This window comes from Enhydra lutris, unplaced genomic scaffold (assembly GCF_002288905.1).
Source record: "Enhydra lutris kenyoni isolate GAN:26980312 unplaced genomic scaffold, ASM228890v2 scaffoldscaffold33, whole genome shotgun sequence".
NCBI classification, from domain to species: domain Eukaryota; kingdom Metazoa; phylum Chordata; class Mammalia; order Carnivora; family Mustelidae; genus Enhydra; species Enhydra lutris.
In genome coordinates, this window is record NW_019154117.1 from 17,416,569 (window position 1) to 17,430,946 (window position 14,378).

General features: G+C 34.9%; 1 protein-coding gene across 6 annotated transcripts in view; it reads left to right on the top strand.

Moving 5' to 3' along the window:
- The window catches only part of LOC111153487 (vacuolar protein sorting 13 homolog A), a 225,743-nt gene that overhangs the window by 43,478 nt on the left and 167,887 nt on the right, over positions 1-14,378 (top strand). For all 6 annotated transcript variants that reach the window (XR_002641007.1, XM_022512530.1, XM_022512531.1 and 3 more), the window contains exons 18-19: positions 9,734-9,923; positions 10,010-10,124. Coding sequence is in view for 5 of the 6 variants with exons in the window: in XM_022512530.1 (XP_022368238.1) it covers positions 9,734-9,923; positions 10,010-10,124 (305 nt within the window). In the remaining variant the exon portion in view is untranslated. The remainder of the gene's footprint in view (positions 1-9,733; positions 9,924-10,009; positions 10,125-14,378) is intronic.

The window sequence follows — 14,378 nt, forward strand, 5'->3', positions numbered from 1 at the left end:
CCACCCCTATCTAGTCAAAATATTACCATAAAGTGAAATGCCATACTCATTAAGAATCACCCCCTCCTCATGGCCCTTGGAAGACACGAGTCTGCTTTGTTTTTGGATATGTCATAAAATGGAATCATACATTATGTGACCTCTTGTGTCTGGTTTATTTTACTTAGCATAATGTTTTCAAGGCTCATCTGTGGTGCTGTGTATATCAGAATTTCATTCCTTTTTAAGGCTGCATAATACTCCATTGTATATATTTACCACATTTTGTTTATTCTATTCGTTTGTTCTGTGGAAATTTGAGTTGTTTCTACCTTTTGGGTATTGTGATAATACCACAGTGAACATTCAAGGGTGTGAATTTGAATACACATTCTTTTTCTGTGTCCCTAGGAATGGAATTTTTTGAGTCATAACATAATTCTTTTTTTAACTTTTTGAGGAGGGGCCAATGTGTTTTTCATAGAACTGAACCATTTTACATTTCCATTAGCAGTGTACAAGGATTTCAGATTTTCCATCTTCTTCCCAACACTTATTTTCTTGTATGTGCCTTTAAATTATAGCTATTCTTATGGGTGTGAAATGTGTTTTCTCATTGTGTTTTTTTGTATTGCCTTAATGTCTATTGATATTCAACATCTTTTCATATGGGTGTTGACTATATACATCTTCACTGGGTCCTTTTTTTAAATTGGGTTATTCTTTTTGTTGAGTTGTAAAAATACTTTATATATGCTAGACTCTAGATACATGATATTTACTTCCATTCTTTAGCTTGTCTCCTCGCATTTTCTTGATAATGTCCTTTCATGCACTGTTTTTAATTTTGATGGAATATATTTTATCTGAGTTATTTTTCTGTCATTGCTTATGCTTTTGATATAATACCTTAAGAAGGTTTCCCTATATAATATAATTTTGGTATAGTATCTAAGAAGGTTTGCCTAACCCAAGATTATGGAAATCTAGTCCTATATTTTCTAAGCATATTATAGTTTCAACTCTTATGTTTAGGTTTACGATCCACAATGAGTTAAGTTTTGTAAATGGTATGGACAGTGAATACAATTTTACTCACTTGTATGTGGATATCCAGGTGTCCTAAGACCACTTGCTTAAGAAATTATTTTTCTTCATTGAATGATCTTGTTACCCTTCTTGAAAATCAGTTGGCCAGAAGTATATGGCTTTATTTCTGGACTCTAAATTCTATTTCCTTCCATTCTATAGACTCATTCTGTCTATCCATATGTCAGTTCTACAATGCTTTGATTACTGTAGCTTTGTAGTAAATTTTGAAATTGGAAAGTGCAAGTCTTCCATCTTGTACTTTTTCAAGAATATTTTGGGGGCACCTGGGTGGCTCAGTGGGTTGGGCCGCTGCCTTTGGCTCAGGTTATGATCTCAGGGTCCTGGGATCGAGTCCCGCATCGGGCTCTCTGCTCAGCAGGGAACCTGCTTCCCTCTCTCTCTCTCTGCCTGCCTCTCCGTCTACTTGTGGTCTCTCTCTGTCAAATAAATAAATAAAATCTTTTTTAAAAAAAAAAGAATATTTTGGATATTTGGATCCTTTGCAAATCCATATGAATTTGAGGATTTGGCTTTTCACACAAAAGCTGCTTTGAATTTGATAGGGATTACATTATATGTATAGATTGTTTTCAGTAGTATTGCTATCATAATGGTAGTAGGTTTTCCAGTCAATGAGTATAGATATTCTTCCATTTTATTTAGGTCTTTATATGTTCCTTCCAGCATTATTTTGTCCAGTGTTCAAGTCCTTTTTTGGTTAAATATTTTTGGATGTTAATGTAATGGAATTGTGTCAATTTCCTCTTCAGTTTATTCATTGTAGATGTATGGCAGCATAGTTGATTTTGACATGTTCATCTTGTGCCTTGTAATTTTGCTAAATTATTAACTCTTTTTTTTTTTTTTTGGTAGATCCTTTGGGATTTTCTGTATACCTTTGATCCCTGAACAACATGGGTTTGAACTGCATGGGTTCATTTATCTATGGTTTTTGTTTTTGTTTTACAGTACTGCAAATGTATTTTCTCTCCCTTATAATTAAAAAAAAATTTTTTTTTCTCTATTGTAAGAATACAACATAAAACATACCACAAAGTGTGTGTCATTGACTGTTAATGCTACTGGTTAGCCTTCTCATCCATGGTAGGCTATTAGGAATTTGGGGAGACAAAAGTTATATGTGGATTTTTGACTTTGCAGACTATCATTGCTCCAATCCCTGTGTTGTTAAAGTATTAATGGTATGTAGAGTGATGTCATCCATGAATAGATTTTCACTTTTTCCTTTCCAATTAGTTATCTTTAATTTCTTTTTCCTGGCTAATTACTTTGGCCAGAACTTGTAGAACAGTGTTGAAAGTGAACATCCTTCTCTTGTTTATGATTTTGGAGGGAAAGCTTTGTCCTTTACCAGTGAGTATGATTTTAGTCATAGGTTTGTTTGTTTGTTTTTTTAAAGAATGCCCTTCTCTAGGTTGAGGAAGTACACTTGTATACTTGTATTCCTAGTTTTTGAAAAATTTTTTAATGATTTTGGAATTTTAAAAATGCTTTTTTTTTGCATCATTTGAGATGATCATGTTACTTTGTCATTCTATTAATTGTTTTATTGCTTTTCTTATTTGCAACCACTATCAAATAGATTCCTAGAATAAATTCTACCTGGTCATGATGTATCATCTTTTTAATAAGCTGTTAAATTTGGCTTGCATCCCTTACATAGTGTCCTTACCAGAGTTCTTTATTTCTGTATATAGTTTATAGTTACTATCTATAGGGTGCTGCATCCGTTAATTTTAGCCTGTAAGATCCCTTTTAACATTTTTTCTAGGGCAGATCTACTGTTGACAAGCTTCTCCCAGCTTTTTTTCATCTGTAAGTGTCTTAATTTCTTCTCATTTTAGGTTAGTTTTGGTAGATGGAATTCTTGGTTCACATTTTTAAAATTTCTATGCTTTGAGTATATCATCCCACTGCCTTTTGGCCTCCATGGTTTCTAATATATCAACTGTTAACCTATCAACTTTGCATAGAATGCGTTGCTTCTCTCTTGCTGCTTTCAAGATTTTATCTTTGTTTTTGACTGATTATAATGTGTTCTTTGTGGGTCTTTTTGAGTTGATCTTTAATATAAGAGTACATTCAGCTTTAATGTGTAGATTTATGGCTCATATCAAATTTGACAAATTTGGGGCCAGTATTTCTTCAGATATTCTTTTTGTCCCTTTTTCTCTTCTGAGACTCCCAGAATACATGTGTAGGTCTGCCAATGGTCTCCACCTTAGGCTCTGTTTAGTTGATCTTTGTTCTTCTCTCTCACTCTCTCTCTCTCTTTCTTTTTTTTTCCTTCTTTCCCCCCTTTTTCTCTTTCCTCCTTCCTTTTTTTCTTTCTGTTTTTATTTATTGTTTTTGTTTTTGCCTTTTTTGACAGAGAGAGCAGCAGGGAGAGGGAAAGAGAGATTCCAAAGCAGGATCCATGCTCAGTATGTACCCCAGTGTAGGGCTTGATCTCAGGACCCCAATATCTTGACCCAAGTCAAAAGCAAGAGTCAGAGGCTTAACTGAGTGAGCCACCCAGGCACCTTTCTTCATTCCTTTTTCATTCAGTTCCTTAGACTTAGTAATTTCACTTGCATGTATTCAGTTTTGCTGATTCTTTTGGCTTCTCAAATCTGCTGTTGACCTATTCTGATTTTTCCCCCTTTTAACTGTTGTACTTCTGTCTACACACTTTATATTTGGTCATATTTTATATCGTATATCTCATTTATATCTCTCTTTCTACAACTTCCACCTGGTATTCTTCACTACTTTATGATTTCCTTTAGCTTTTAAAGTACATTTAAGACAGCTTGTTTATCATTAGTACATTCTTCCTGTGTATGGTTTATAATTTATTTATTTCAAAATTGGCATTTTGAACTGTGTAATATGTTAACTATGGAAATTAGATTCTCCTCTCTCACCTGGCTTTGTTGTTGTTTATTGATGAGGGCTCTGGTCCTCCATTTGTTTACTGACTTCAGTGGGTAGTGGGTAGATTATTTATTTCCTCCAAAAAGCTATGTGAAGTTCATACCCTTAGTACTTGTGACTGTAAGCTTATTTTGAAATAGCGTGTTTCTAGCTATAATGAAGTTGATGAGTAAAGAAGAATTTACAGCGGATTAGAGCCTAGTCTACCATGGATTATAGAATGGGCCCTAACTCAATGACTCGTGTTCTCATAAGAAGAGGGAAATTTTAACACAGATTCAGCAGAAACAGGAAGCCTGGAGAAGATTTGAAGACAGACACACAAGAGAAGAATGCCAGTGAGGTGACAGTGATAAGCATGATATATGTTTAGGCCAACTTATACCAAGGATTCCTGACAACGACTCCATTCTTGTAGAAAATCATGGAACATATTATCCCTCTGAGCCTCCAGAAGGAACCAACAGATTTCAGACCTCTGACCTCTGTATTTGTGAGAGAATAAGTTCTTGTTTTAAGACCCTCTGTTTGTAATAATTTTAAGCAGCCCTAGCAAATGAGTCCAGTGAGTTTTCCAAACTATTTTTGAGAAGACTCTATTCTCCATCATTTGTGATTACTGAGGTATCTGTTCCATTATTTCAGTGATCACACAGTGAACTGACATTTCCTTAAATTCCTGAAACCAAAACAGAGAAGTACTCTCTAGTCCTTGTACTTGGCTTTGATCTGTGGCACTTGAGAACTCTGCCAGGTTTCCTACATCTCTGGCTTGTCATTCACCTCCTGCATGCGGGTAGCTTCCACATCCATTAGAGGTGCATGTCCAGGCTCTGGTCAGGTCTTTTCTGAGTGTACATTGGGTTCTCAGCACGTTTGTTGCACTCTGGCTTCCATGATTTACATGTGGCCTTTCTGAGCCTTTTTCCTCCTCATTCCTGGGCATTGGGATCTGGCTGGTATTTTCCCCGTCCACTTTCCCTTCTCCAGACAGATATCATTAGTCCATTTCTTTGATTTTTTGGACAGATGTTACCTCTGCCTGCATGACCAGAGAACAAAATAGAGGTCACTCTCTGCACTGATTCCTTAGGGAACTGTAAGCAGGTGAAAACACTTGACCACATTATTTTAAGAACAAAACTCCTGTCTTACTTCATTTGGGCTGCAATAATAACATATCACAGACTGATATAAATAACTGAAATTTAATTCTCCCAGTTCTGAAAGCTGGTGGTTTAACATCAGGGTGCATGCACTGCCAGGTTCTGCTAAAAGCCCTCTTTCAAATTTCCTGCTGCAAATTTCTTGCAGTGTCCTCTTGAGATGGAAGGGGCTAGGGCTCTCTGTAGGGTCTCTTTTATAAGACCTCTAATCCCATAGTCCTCATGACCTAAGGCCCCAGATATCATCACAATGGACATTATCATTCCAACAAATGAATTTTGAGTGAGACACACACATTCAGACATAACAGCTGTATTAGTCTCCTGGCTCCATCTGGCCACACAAGGATGTGGCTCACTTACCATAGTCACTGCTGTGCTCAGAAATAGGGGATGATAGAAAGTTAAATGCCTAAGTGCTTTCTTTCTGAAATGTAGTGGTTTTCATTAAGCACTTCCTCGGTTGGTATAAGTTTTTCATTGATTAAATTCCAGGCTTGCAGAGATGTTGACTCTGGCAATTTTTGCTAGCTTAATGGTTGTCACAGTGGAGAGAGTAATTCTTAGAGCACCTTGCTTGGCAATTTTCCATGATAATACTCCTCCATTACCTTTTTTTTTTTTTTTTAAACTTTATTTCTTAGAGCAGTTTTAGGCTTATAATAAAATTGGGAGAAATGTACAGAAGTTACCTCTATACCCCCTGCACATGCATAGCCTCCATTTTCAACATCAAGTGCTAGCTAGAGTGGTACATTTTTTTACCAACAACGAACCTGCATTTGTTGACACATCATATTCACCTAGAGTTCATATATTATATTGGATTCATACTTCGTGGTGTGTTTTCCTATGGGTTTGGACAAACATATAATTGGCTATCCATTATTACGGTATCATAGAGTATCTTCATCGCTTTAAAAATCCTCTTTTCTGGGGCTCCTGGGTGGCTCAGCGGGTTAAAGCCTCTGCCTTCGGCTCAGGTCATGATCCTGGGATCGAGCCCCACATCGGGCTCTCTGCTCATTGGGGAGTCTGCTTCCTCCTCTCTCTCTGCCTGCCTCTCTGCCTACTTGTGATCTCTGTCTGTCAAATAAATAAATAAAATCTTTAAAAAAAAAAATCCTCTTTTCTGCCAGTTCATCATCCTCACCCCTGACCTCTGATCTTTTTACTGCGTCCATACTTGTCGCCGTTTTCGAGAATGTCATGCATGCAGTTAGAATCCTACACTATGTATCTTTCTTAGAGTGACTTCTTTCTTTGAGTGACTTCTTCTTTCTTTCTTAGAGTGACTTCTTTCACTTAGTAATATGCATTTAAACTTCCTTTATGTCTTTTCATGGTTCAGTAGTGTGTTTGTTTTTTAGTGCTTAATGACATGCCATTATTTGGCTGTAACACAGTTTATCCATTCACCTACTGAAGCCGTCTTGGTGGTTTCTAAGTTTTTGTAGGTATGAACAAAGCTGCTATAAACATTTGTATGTTTGTATTGTATTTGGTTTTTGTATTGATACAAGTTTTCAGCTTCTTTGAGTAATTACCAAGGAGCATGACCACTAGATAATATGGTAAGAGTTTGTTTAGTCTTGTAAGAAACTGCAAAACTCTTTTCCAAAGAGATTGTACCATTTTGCATTCCCACCAGCAACGTAGGAGAGTTCCTGATGCTCTACATCCTTGCTTTTATTTGGCATTGTCAGTATTTTAGATTTTGGCAACACCTGATAGATGTGTAGTGGAATCTTTATTGTGTTAATTTGCATTTTTTAAAAGATTTTATTTTTTTGAGAGAGAGAAAATGTGAGAGAGAGCACAAGAGCGGGGTGGGGGTCAGAGGGAGAAGTAGACTCTCTGCTGAGCAGGGAGCCCAGTGCTGGGCTCGATCCTGGGACTGCAGGATCATGACCCAAGATGAAGGCAGATGCTTAACTGACGGAGCCACCCAGGTGCGACTGATTTGCATTTCTTTGACAACCTATGTTGTAGAACATTTTTTCATCTGCTTATTTGCTATGTATAGGTCGTCTTTGATGAAGTGTCTATTAAGGTTTTGGCCCATTTTTTTTTTAACTGTTTTCTTCTTACTGAATTTTAAGAGTTCTTTGTATATTTTGGATAACAGTCTTTTATCAGATGTGCCTTTTGTAAATATTTTTCATAGACTCTGATTTGTCTTTTCATTCCCTTAACATCTACCATAATCTTTGCTGTTTATTATTTGTTGCTCTTTTTCTTTGGTTTTTTTTTTTTTTGGTCTTTCTTGCCTTTTGTGGTTTGAGTATCTTTTTTTTTTCCCTAAAGTAGGCTCCACACCCAGCATGGTGTCCAGCATGGGGCTTGAACTCAACCCTGAGATCAAGATCTGAGCTGTTATCAAGAGTCACATGCTTAACTGAGCGACCCTGGCTCCCCAGTTTAATTGGTGTCTCATATGGTTTTGTTTTCTCTCCTTTCTTAACATATCAGTTATAGCTTTTTTTTTTTTTTTTTTCAAGTCTCCTTTCAAATAACAGTGTAGCATTTCATGAGTAGTGGGAGTACTTGATAATAAAAAAAAAAATCTTAATCTGTTTTCTAGTTCTTTGTATTGTTGCTCCTATTCATTTCACTTATATATGAACATATGTAAGTATAAAATATACATAAGACATACATGTAAGCATATATAACCATACACATTGTTACTATTATTTTGAATATATTAATTTGATTAATAAAATAAGTAAAATAAAAGTTTTTATTTTACCTTTACTTTTTTCCTCTTCATCTCTCTTCCTTTTTGTAGATCTGAATTTCTACCTTACGGTCTTTCTAACTTCTTTTAATATTTCTCAAAAGACAGGTCTATTTACGATAATTTCCCCTATTTTTTTGTTTATCTTAGAAAGTCTTTGTTTTAACTTGTGAAGGGAAATTTCTTAGGGTACAGAATTCTAGGTTGGTGGGGTTTTTTTTTCCCCCCCTCTTTAAAATTTTCACTACACTCGTTTTGCTTCCCTGGCTTCTGAGAAGGTAGCTGTAATCCTTAGCTGTGCTTCTCTATATGTAGGGTGGTTTTTTTCCTTTAGTTTCTTTCAAGACTTTTTCTTTATATTTTATATATATATTTTATATTTCTTTATATTTTTTATAGTTTAAAAATATGCCTTGGTGTAGTTTTTTGATTATTTGTTTGCATTTATTCTGCTTAATGTGCTCTGACCTTTGTGGATCCATGGCTTAGTGCCTGACATTATTTTGGGGAAATTGACAGTCCTTCTTGTTTAAAATCTTCTGCACTTTTCTCTTTCTTCTGGTATTCCTGTTACGCATATGGTACATCTTTTGCAGCTGTCCCACAGCACTTGGTTATTCTGTTCTGTAGTCTTTGTTCTCTGCTTTATCTATTTTTATGACTCTACTGATACATTCTGCAGCTCAGGGATTAATTCCTCAATTGTGTCTATATCCTAATAAACGCATTAAATGCATTCTGGTTACAGTGTTTCTGATCTTTAATGTTTATTTTTGTTTTATTCTTAGGATTTCCATCTCTCTGCGCTGTTCATCTGTCTTGCATGTTGTTTACTTAGTCCGTTATACACCTTAGCATGTTAATTGTTATTTTAAATAGTTTTATCACTTTAAGTTGGGTTGTTTGCCTTTTGGGATGCTAAGCTATTTTTTTTCTTTATAGCCAGATGTGAAGTACTGGATGAAAAGAACTATTACAAATAAGCCTTTAATGATTTGGTTGTAGGATGTGTGGGAAAAGGAAGCGTTCTCTGGTACTGTGATTTGCTCTCAGTTTTTTAATGATCCCTTGCTTCTGGTCTGTGAACTTAAGTTTCTCAGTACTCCCCTTCTCCCTGCCTTAGTGGGACAGAATGGCTGGAGTTGGGGAAATTGGGTATTTCCCTTCTTCCATATAGAATAGTAGACCTGACTGAAGTTGGGTATTTCCCTTCTGTAGATATTTTGACTTTGATAATACTTAATTAGGTTAAGCTCTAGTTAACTAGTTTCTCCAAAGAGCATGTTTTTTTAAAGAAGAACATAGTGCTGTGTCATATTTTTTAAAGGGCTCCTTTTCCCCTTTTCTTGCCTGAAGCATGATGGGTTTTTTCCTCCAATATTTTTTGTGGGAACCTGGTCCAGTTCCTGGAGGTATATTTCAAAATATTGTTGAGGGGGGCTCGTATGATTGGGTCCCCCTAGAGTTGTCCACTTTGAATCTCCAGCAGTTCAGGAGAATGAAACAGTTTAAATTTTCCAACCTTGGCACTGGTGTACATGATAGTTTTCTTTTGTGAGCTTCTGCTCTGGGAATCTGACTCCCTTCATGGTTTTTTTAAATTTAGAGATCAGCATGTGAATAGGGTTGTTTGTGAGTTAATCTGTGTCAATTCAGATCAAATAGTGCTATGTTTTCTTTGATGTGAGTGGAATGAAATAGGATGAAATGAAAATTGAAATTGTTTTCATTAATTTTTACTATATTTTATGTTTAAAAAATACTGTAAAATGTAAAATTGGATTGATAGCTAATTTTTGTCCTATCTTTTTCCGTGTAGATTTGAAACCAAAATTGATTCATTTCATGTTACTGGCTTACCAGATAATTCGACAAAACCCCGCCTCCTGTCTTCATTGGATGATGCTGCATCACTCTTCCAAATTATATTTGAGATAAATCCTTTAGATGAAACTGTTGCTCAGAGGTGTATCATAGAAGCTGAACCTTTAGAAATGATATATGATGCAGTAAGCATTTTTTTAATCACTAAGTTTTAATATATTTATGTTTGCTTTGACTTTGTGCCTAATGTTAATGGTACTTATTTTAACAGAGAACAGTAAATAGTATAGTGGACTTCTTCAGACCTCCAAAAGAGGTAAATCTAGCACAGCTCACATCAGCGACTTTGACAAAACTTGAAGAATTTCGTGACAAGACAGCAACAGGTAAATGCTAGTATTAAGGTTGGTATATTAAGAATTGTATCCTATACTAAACTTTTTATTTTATTTCATCTTATTTTTTAAAATATTTTATTTATTTATTTGATAGACAGAGATCACAAGTAGGCAGAGAGGCAGGCAGAGAGAAAGTGGGGGAAGCAGGCTCCCTGCTGAGCAAAGAGCCTGATGCGGGGCTGGAATCCCAGGACCCTGGAATCATGACCTGAGCCCAAGGCAGAGGCTTTAACCCACTGAGCCACCCAGGCGCCCCCTATACTAAACTTTTAGTCATATTAAACTGATTTTAGTAAACTGATTAATACTTTAAATTTATGCTTCTAGACTAGATATAGTTTAGTTGAAACTAACTGGTACTGTTACATTAAAAATTCAGGTATAACAATAATCCTTTCTTATACTCAGAATGGACAAACTTACTGTCACATTGAAATTAATTGCATATTATGTTAGGATTTTTGGAATTCTGTTCATGAGAGAATGAACCTCTCATTTTTATTCCATTTAATGAACTCTAATTTTAATACATTGGCCTCAGAAAATAAAAATTCCATCCTTTTTTATTCTTTTGAAGAGTTTTTATGAGATTGGGTGTTATTTTTTCTTCCAGTGTTTTACCTAATTGAATAGTAAAAGCATATGAACTTGGAGATTTCTTTGTGGAAGATTTTAAATTACAGATTCCATTTTAAGATGTATTTTAAATATACGTATATTTATACGTAAATATACGTGAATATACATATATTTAAAATATATAAGATTATATAAAGTTGATCTGTATGATTTTAATGCCTTGCAATTTCTTGATACTTGCTTTCTGGCTTGGTATATGGTAAGTTAAAAAACTGTTTCACATATGTTTGAAACGCCTATATTTTTCATACCTATACATATTTTTAGGTCATATTTATCATGTACTTCAAGTCTTCTGTATCCTTATTGGAATTTTTTCCTTTCTTCTGTCACCATGTTCCAGTAGTTCTTCAGAGAAACAAATGAAAAATATTGTCACTGTGAATATGCATTTGTCTATTTCTTTAAGATTTGTCATATTTTTCTTTATAAATTTGCTATCAATAGGTACATGCATAATACAACATTTTTCTTCAATAAACCAAATCTTTCCTTTATATGAAGTTGACTGTGTGTATTTTTTATAATGTTTTAGTTTTTTCCAATTATAATATTTTGATTTCTTTTTTCTGATATTAGTATGGATGTTTTAGTTTTTTCTTAGTTTGAATTTGCCTATTTTTTTGTTCTTTTACCCTGTATCTTTACTTTTAGATGTGTCATGACAACAACGTGCAGTGGGATAGTTCTCAGTCTGTATTTACATACTTTTTCTTTTTTTTGCCTTTTTTTAGCATGACTTTGTTTCCCTTCACCCCCTCACTATACCATTTGAAGCATTCTCTTTTTTTACTCTAGTAATTAGGACATATTTTTCTCAAGATAGAAATTTAATAAAAAATTTTTACCCTCTCTCAGTCATTACGAGGATTTGAACAGTTGAACTCCCGTTTACCATCCTCAGCACTTACATGCTATTGTTCTTTCTTTGTTTGACTTTTTAAGATTTTTATTCAAGTATAGTTGACTTACAATCTTAGTGGTAGGTATACAACATGATTAGCCAATTCTCCACATTACAGTTTTTGTTTTGTTTTTGTTTTAGAGTAATAGAGAGTGCATGCATGTGCTCGAGGTGGGTAGGGGAAGAGCAGGGAGAGGAAGAGAAGGAATCTTAAGCAGGCTCCAGTGAGTGGAGTGTTAATGTCCCCTATTAAAATTGTATTATTATCAATGTGTTTCTTTAATTTTGTTATTAATTGGCTTGTATAATTGGCTGCTCCCACATTAGGGGTATAAACATTTATAATTATTAGATCTTCTTGGATAGGTCCTTTAATTATGATATAGTTTCTTCTTCATCTCTTTCTGCAGTCTTTGGTTTAAAATCTAATTTATTTGGTATAAGGATTGCCACCCCAGCTTTATTTTGATGTCCATTAGCATGATAAATTGCTTTCCATCCCCTCACTTTAAATCTGAGGTGTCTTTGAGTCCAAAACGAGTCTCTTCCAGATAGCATATTGATGGGTTTTGCTTTTTTATCCAATCTGATATACTGTGTCTTTGGATTGGGGCATTTAGCCCATTTACATTCAGGGTAACTATTGAAATATATGAATTTAGTGCCACTGTATTACCTGTAAAGGAACTGTTTCTGCATATTGTCTGTGTTCTTTTCTGGTCTATGTTACTTTGGGCTCTCTCTTTGCTGAAAGGATCCCTTTTAAAAAATATTTCTTGTGGGGTTGGTTTGGTGATCACAAGTTCTTTTTGTTTCTGTTTGTCCTAGAAGCTTTTCTATCACTTCTATCTTGAATGACATGCTCGCTGGATAAAGTATTCTTGGCTGCATATTTTTCTCATTATAAACCCTGAATATATCATGCCAGTCCTTTCTGGCCTCCCGGGTCTCTGTGGATAGGTCTCCTGCCAGTGTAATGTTTCTAACCTTGTAGGTTATGGACCTCTTTTCTGGAGCTGCTTTTGTGATTTTCTCTTTGTCTCTGAGATTTGCAAGTTTCATTATTATATGTCAGGGTGTGACCTATTTTTTTAATTTTTTTTATTTTTAGAGGGGGAGTCTCTCTGCCTGAGGACTAGGATGCCTGTTTATTTCTTCAGATTAGGGGAGTTCTCTGCTATAATTTGCTCTAATATACCTGCTGACCCTCTTGCTCTTTCCTCTTGTGGGATGCCAGTTTTTCTAATATTGTTTCACTTTATGGTATCACTTATCTCTCGAATTTTCCCTTGGTTATCCAGTAATTGTTTGTCTTTCTTTTTCTCAGCTTCTTTATTCCCCATCATTTGGTCTTCTATATCACTATAGAATAGTGATATATCACTATATCACTCTCTTCTGACTCATTTATCCTAGCATTTAGAACTTCCATTTTTTATTGCATCTCATTAATGGTTTTTTTTTTATTTCAACTTAATTAGATTTTAGTTTTTCTATTTCTCCAGAAAGGGATTCTCAAGTGTCTTCTATGCTTTTTTTAGGCCTAGCTAGTATTTGTATAATTGTTATTCTGAACTCTAGTTTGGACATTACTCATGTCCATACTGATTAGAACCCTAGCAGTAAGTACTGTCTTTAGTTCTCTTTCTTGAAGTGAGCTTTTCCCATCTTGTCATTCTGTCCAGAGAGGAATAGATGAACGAGAGAACAAAATACTCAAATGGCAACAATGATCCCAGAGAAATATATACTAACCAAATCAGAAGAGAGCTGAAACCAAAAAAGGAAAAAAAAGAAAGAAAAAGAATATAATCAGACAGGTGAACAGAATAGATCAATACACTGGATTCTGTGTGTATTTTGATCTGATTGTTAGAAAGCTGGTTAGAAAACTAGTCAGAAAACTAGATCCCAAAATTGTAAAGAAAGAAAAACTTATACATGTACAAGATTAAAATTGAATACAATGAAAGGATAGACTCTAACTGTGAAAATGAAAAAAGTCAAGAAAAAACAAGAGGAAAAAAACAAGAGGGGAAAAAAGGGTTATAAACAGGTGACTGGAACAGAGCAATACGCTGTATCTTGAGTGTATTTTGGTTAGTTTGTTATAAGGGACTACATCTCAAAATTGTAAAGAAAAACACACACATACATATATATATATAAACAAAATTAAATATTTTGAAAGGAGAGAATGTAACTATAAAGATGAAAAGCAAAAAAGAATTTTAACAAAATGAAAAAATAAAAAAAGAAACAAAAAAAGGAAGAAAAACAAATATGATCAGACAGGTGAATAGAACAGGGCTATACACTAGATTTTGGGTGCATTTTGCTCTGTTAGAAAAGTTACTGCATCCCTAGATTGTACAAAAGAAAAACATATATACACAAAATTAAATACAAAGAAGGGATAAAATGTAACTAAAAATGACAGATTTTTTAAAAAGATTTATTTATTTGTCAGAGAGAGAGGAAGAATATTGCACAAGCAGGGGAAGTGACAGGCAGAGGGGGAATCAGGTTCCCCGTCAAGCAAGGAGCACCATGTGGGACTCCATCCCAGGACCCTGGCATCATGACTTGAGCTGAAGACCCTCAACTGTGTGAGCCACCCAGGCATCCTTATAGAAAGTTTTTAAAAAGGAGTTGATAAGATAAGAAATTGGTTATAAGAGGAATGAGAAAAAAGTTAA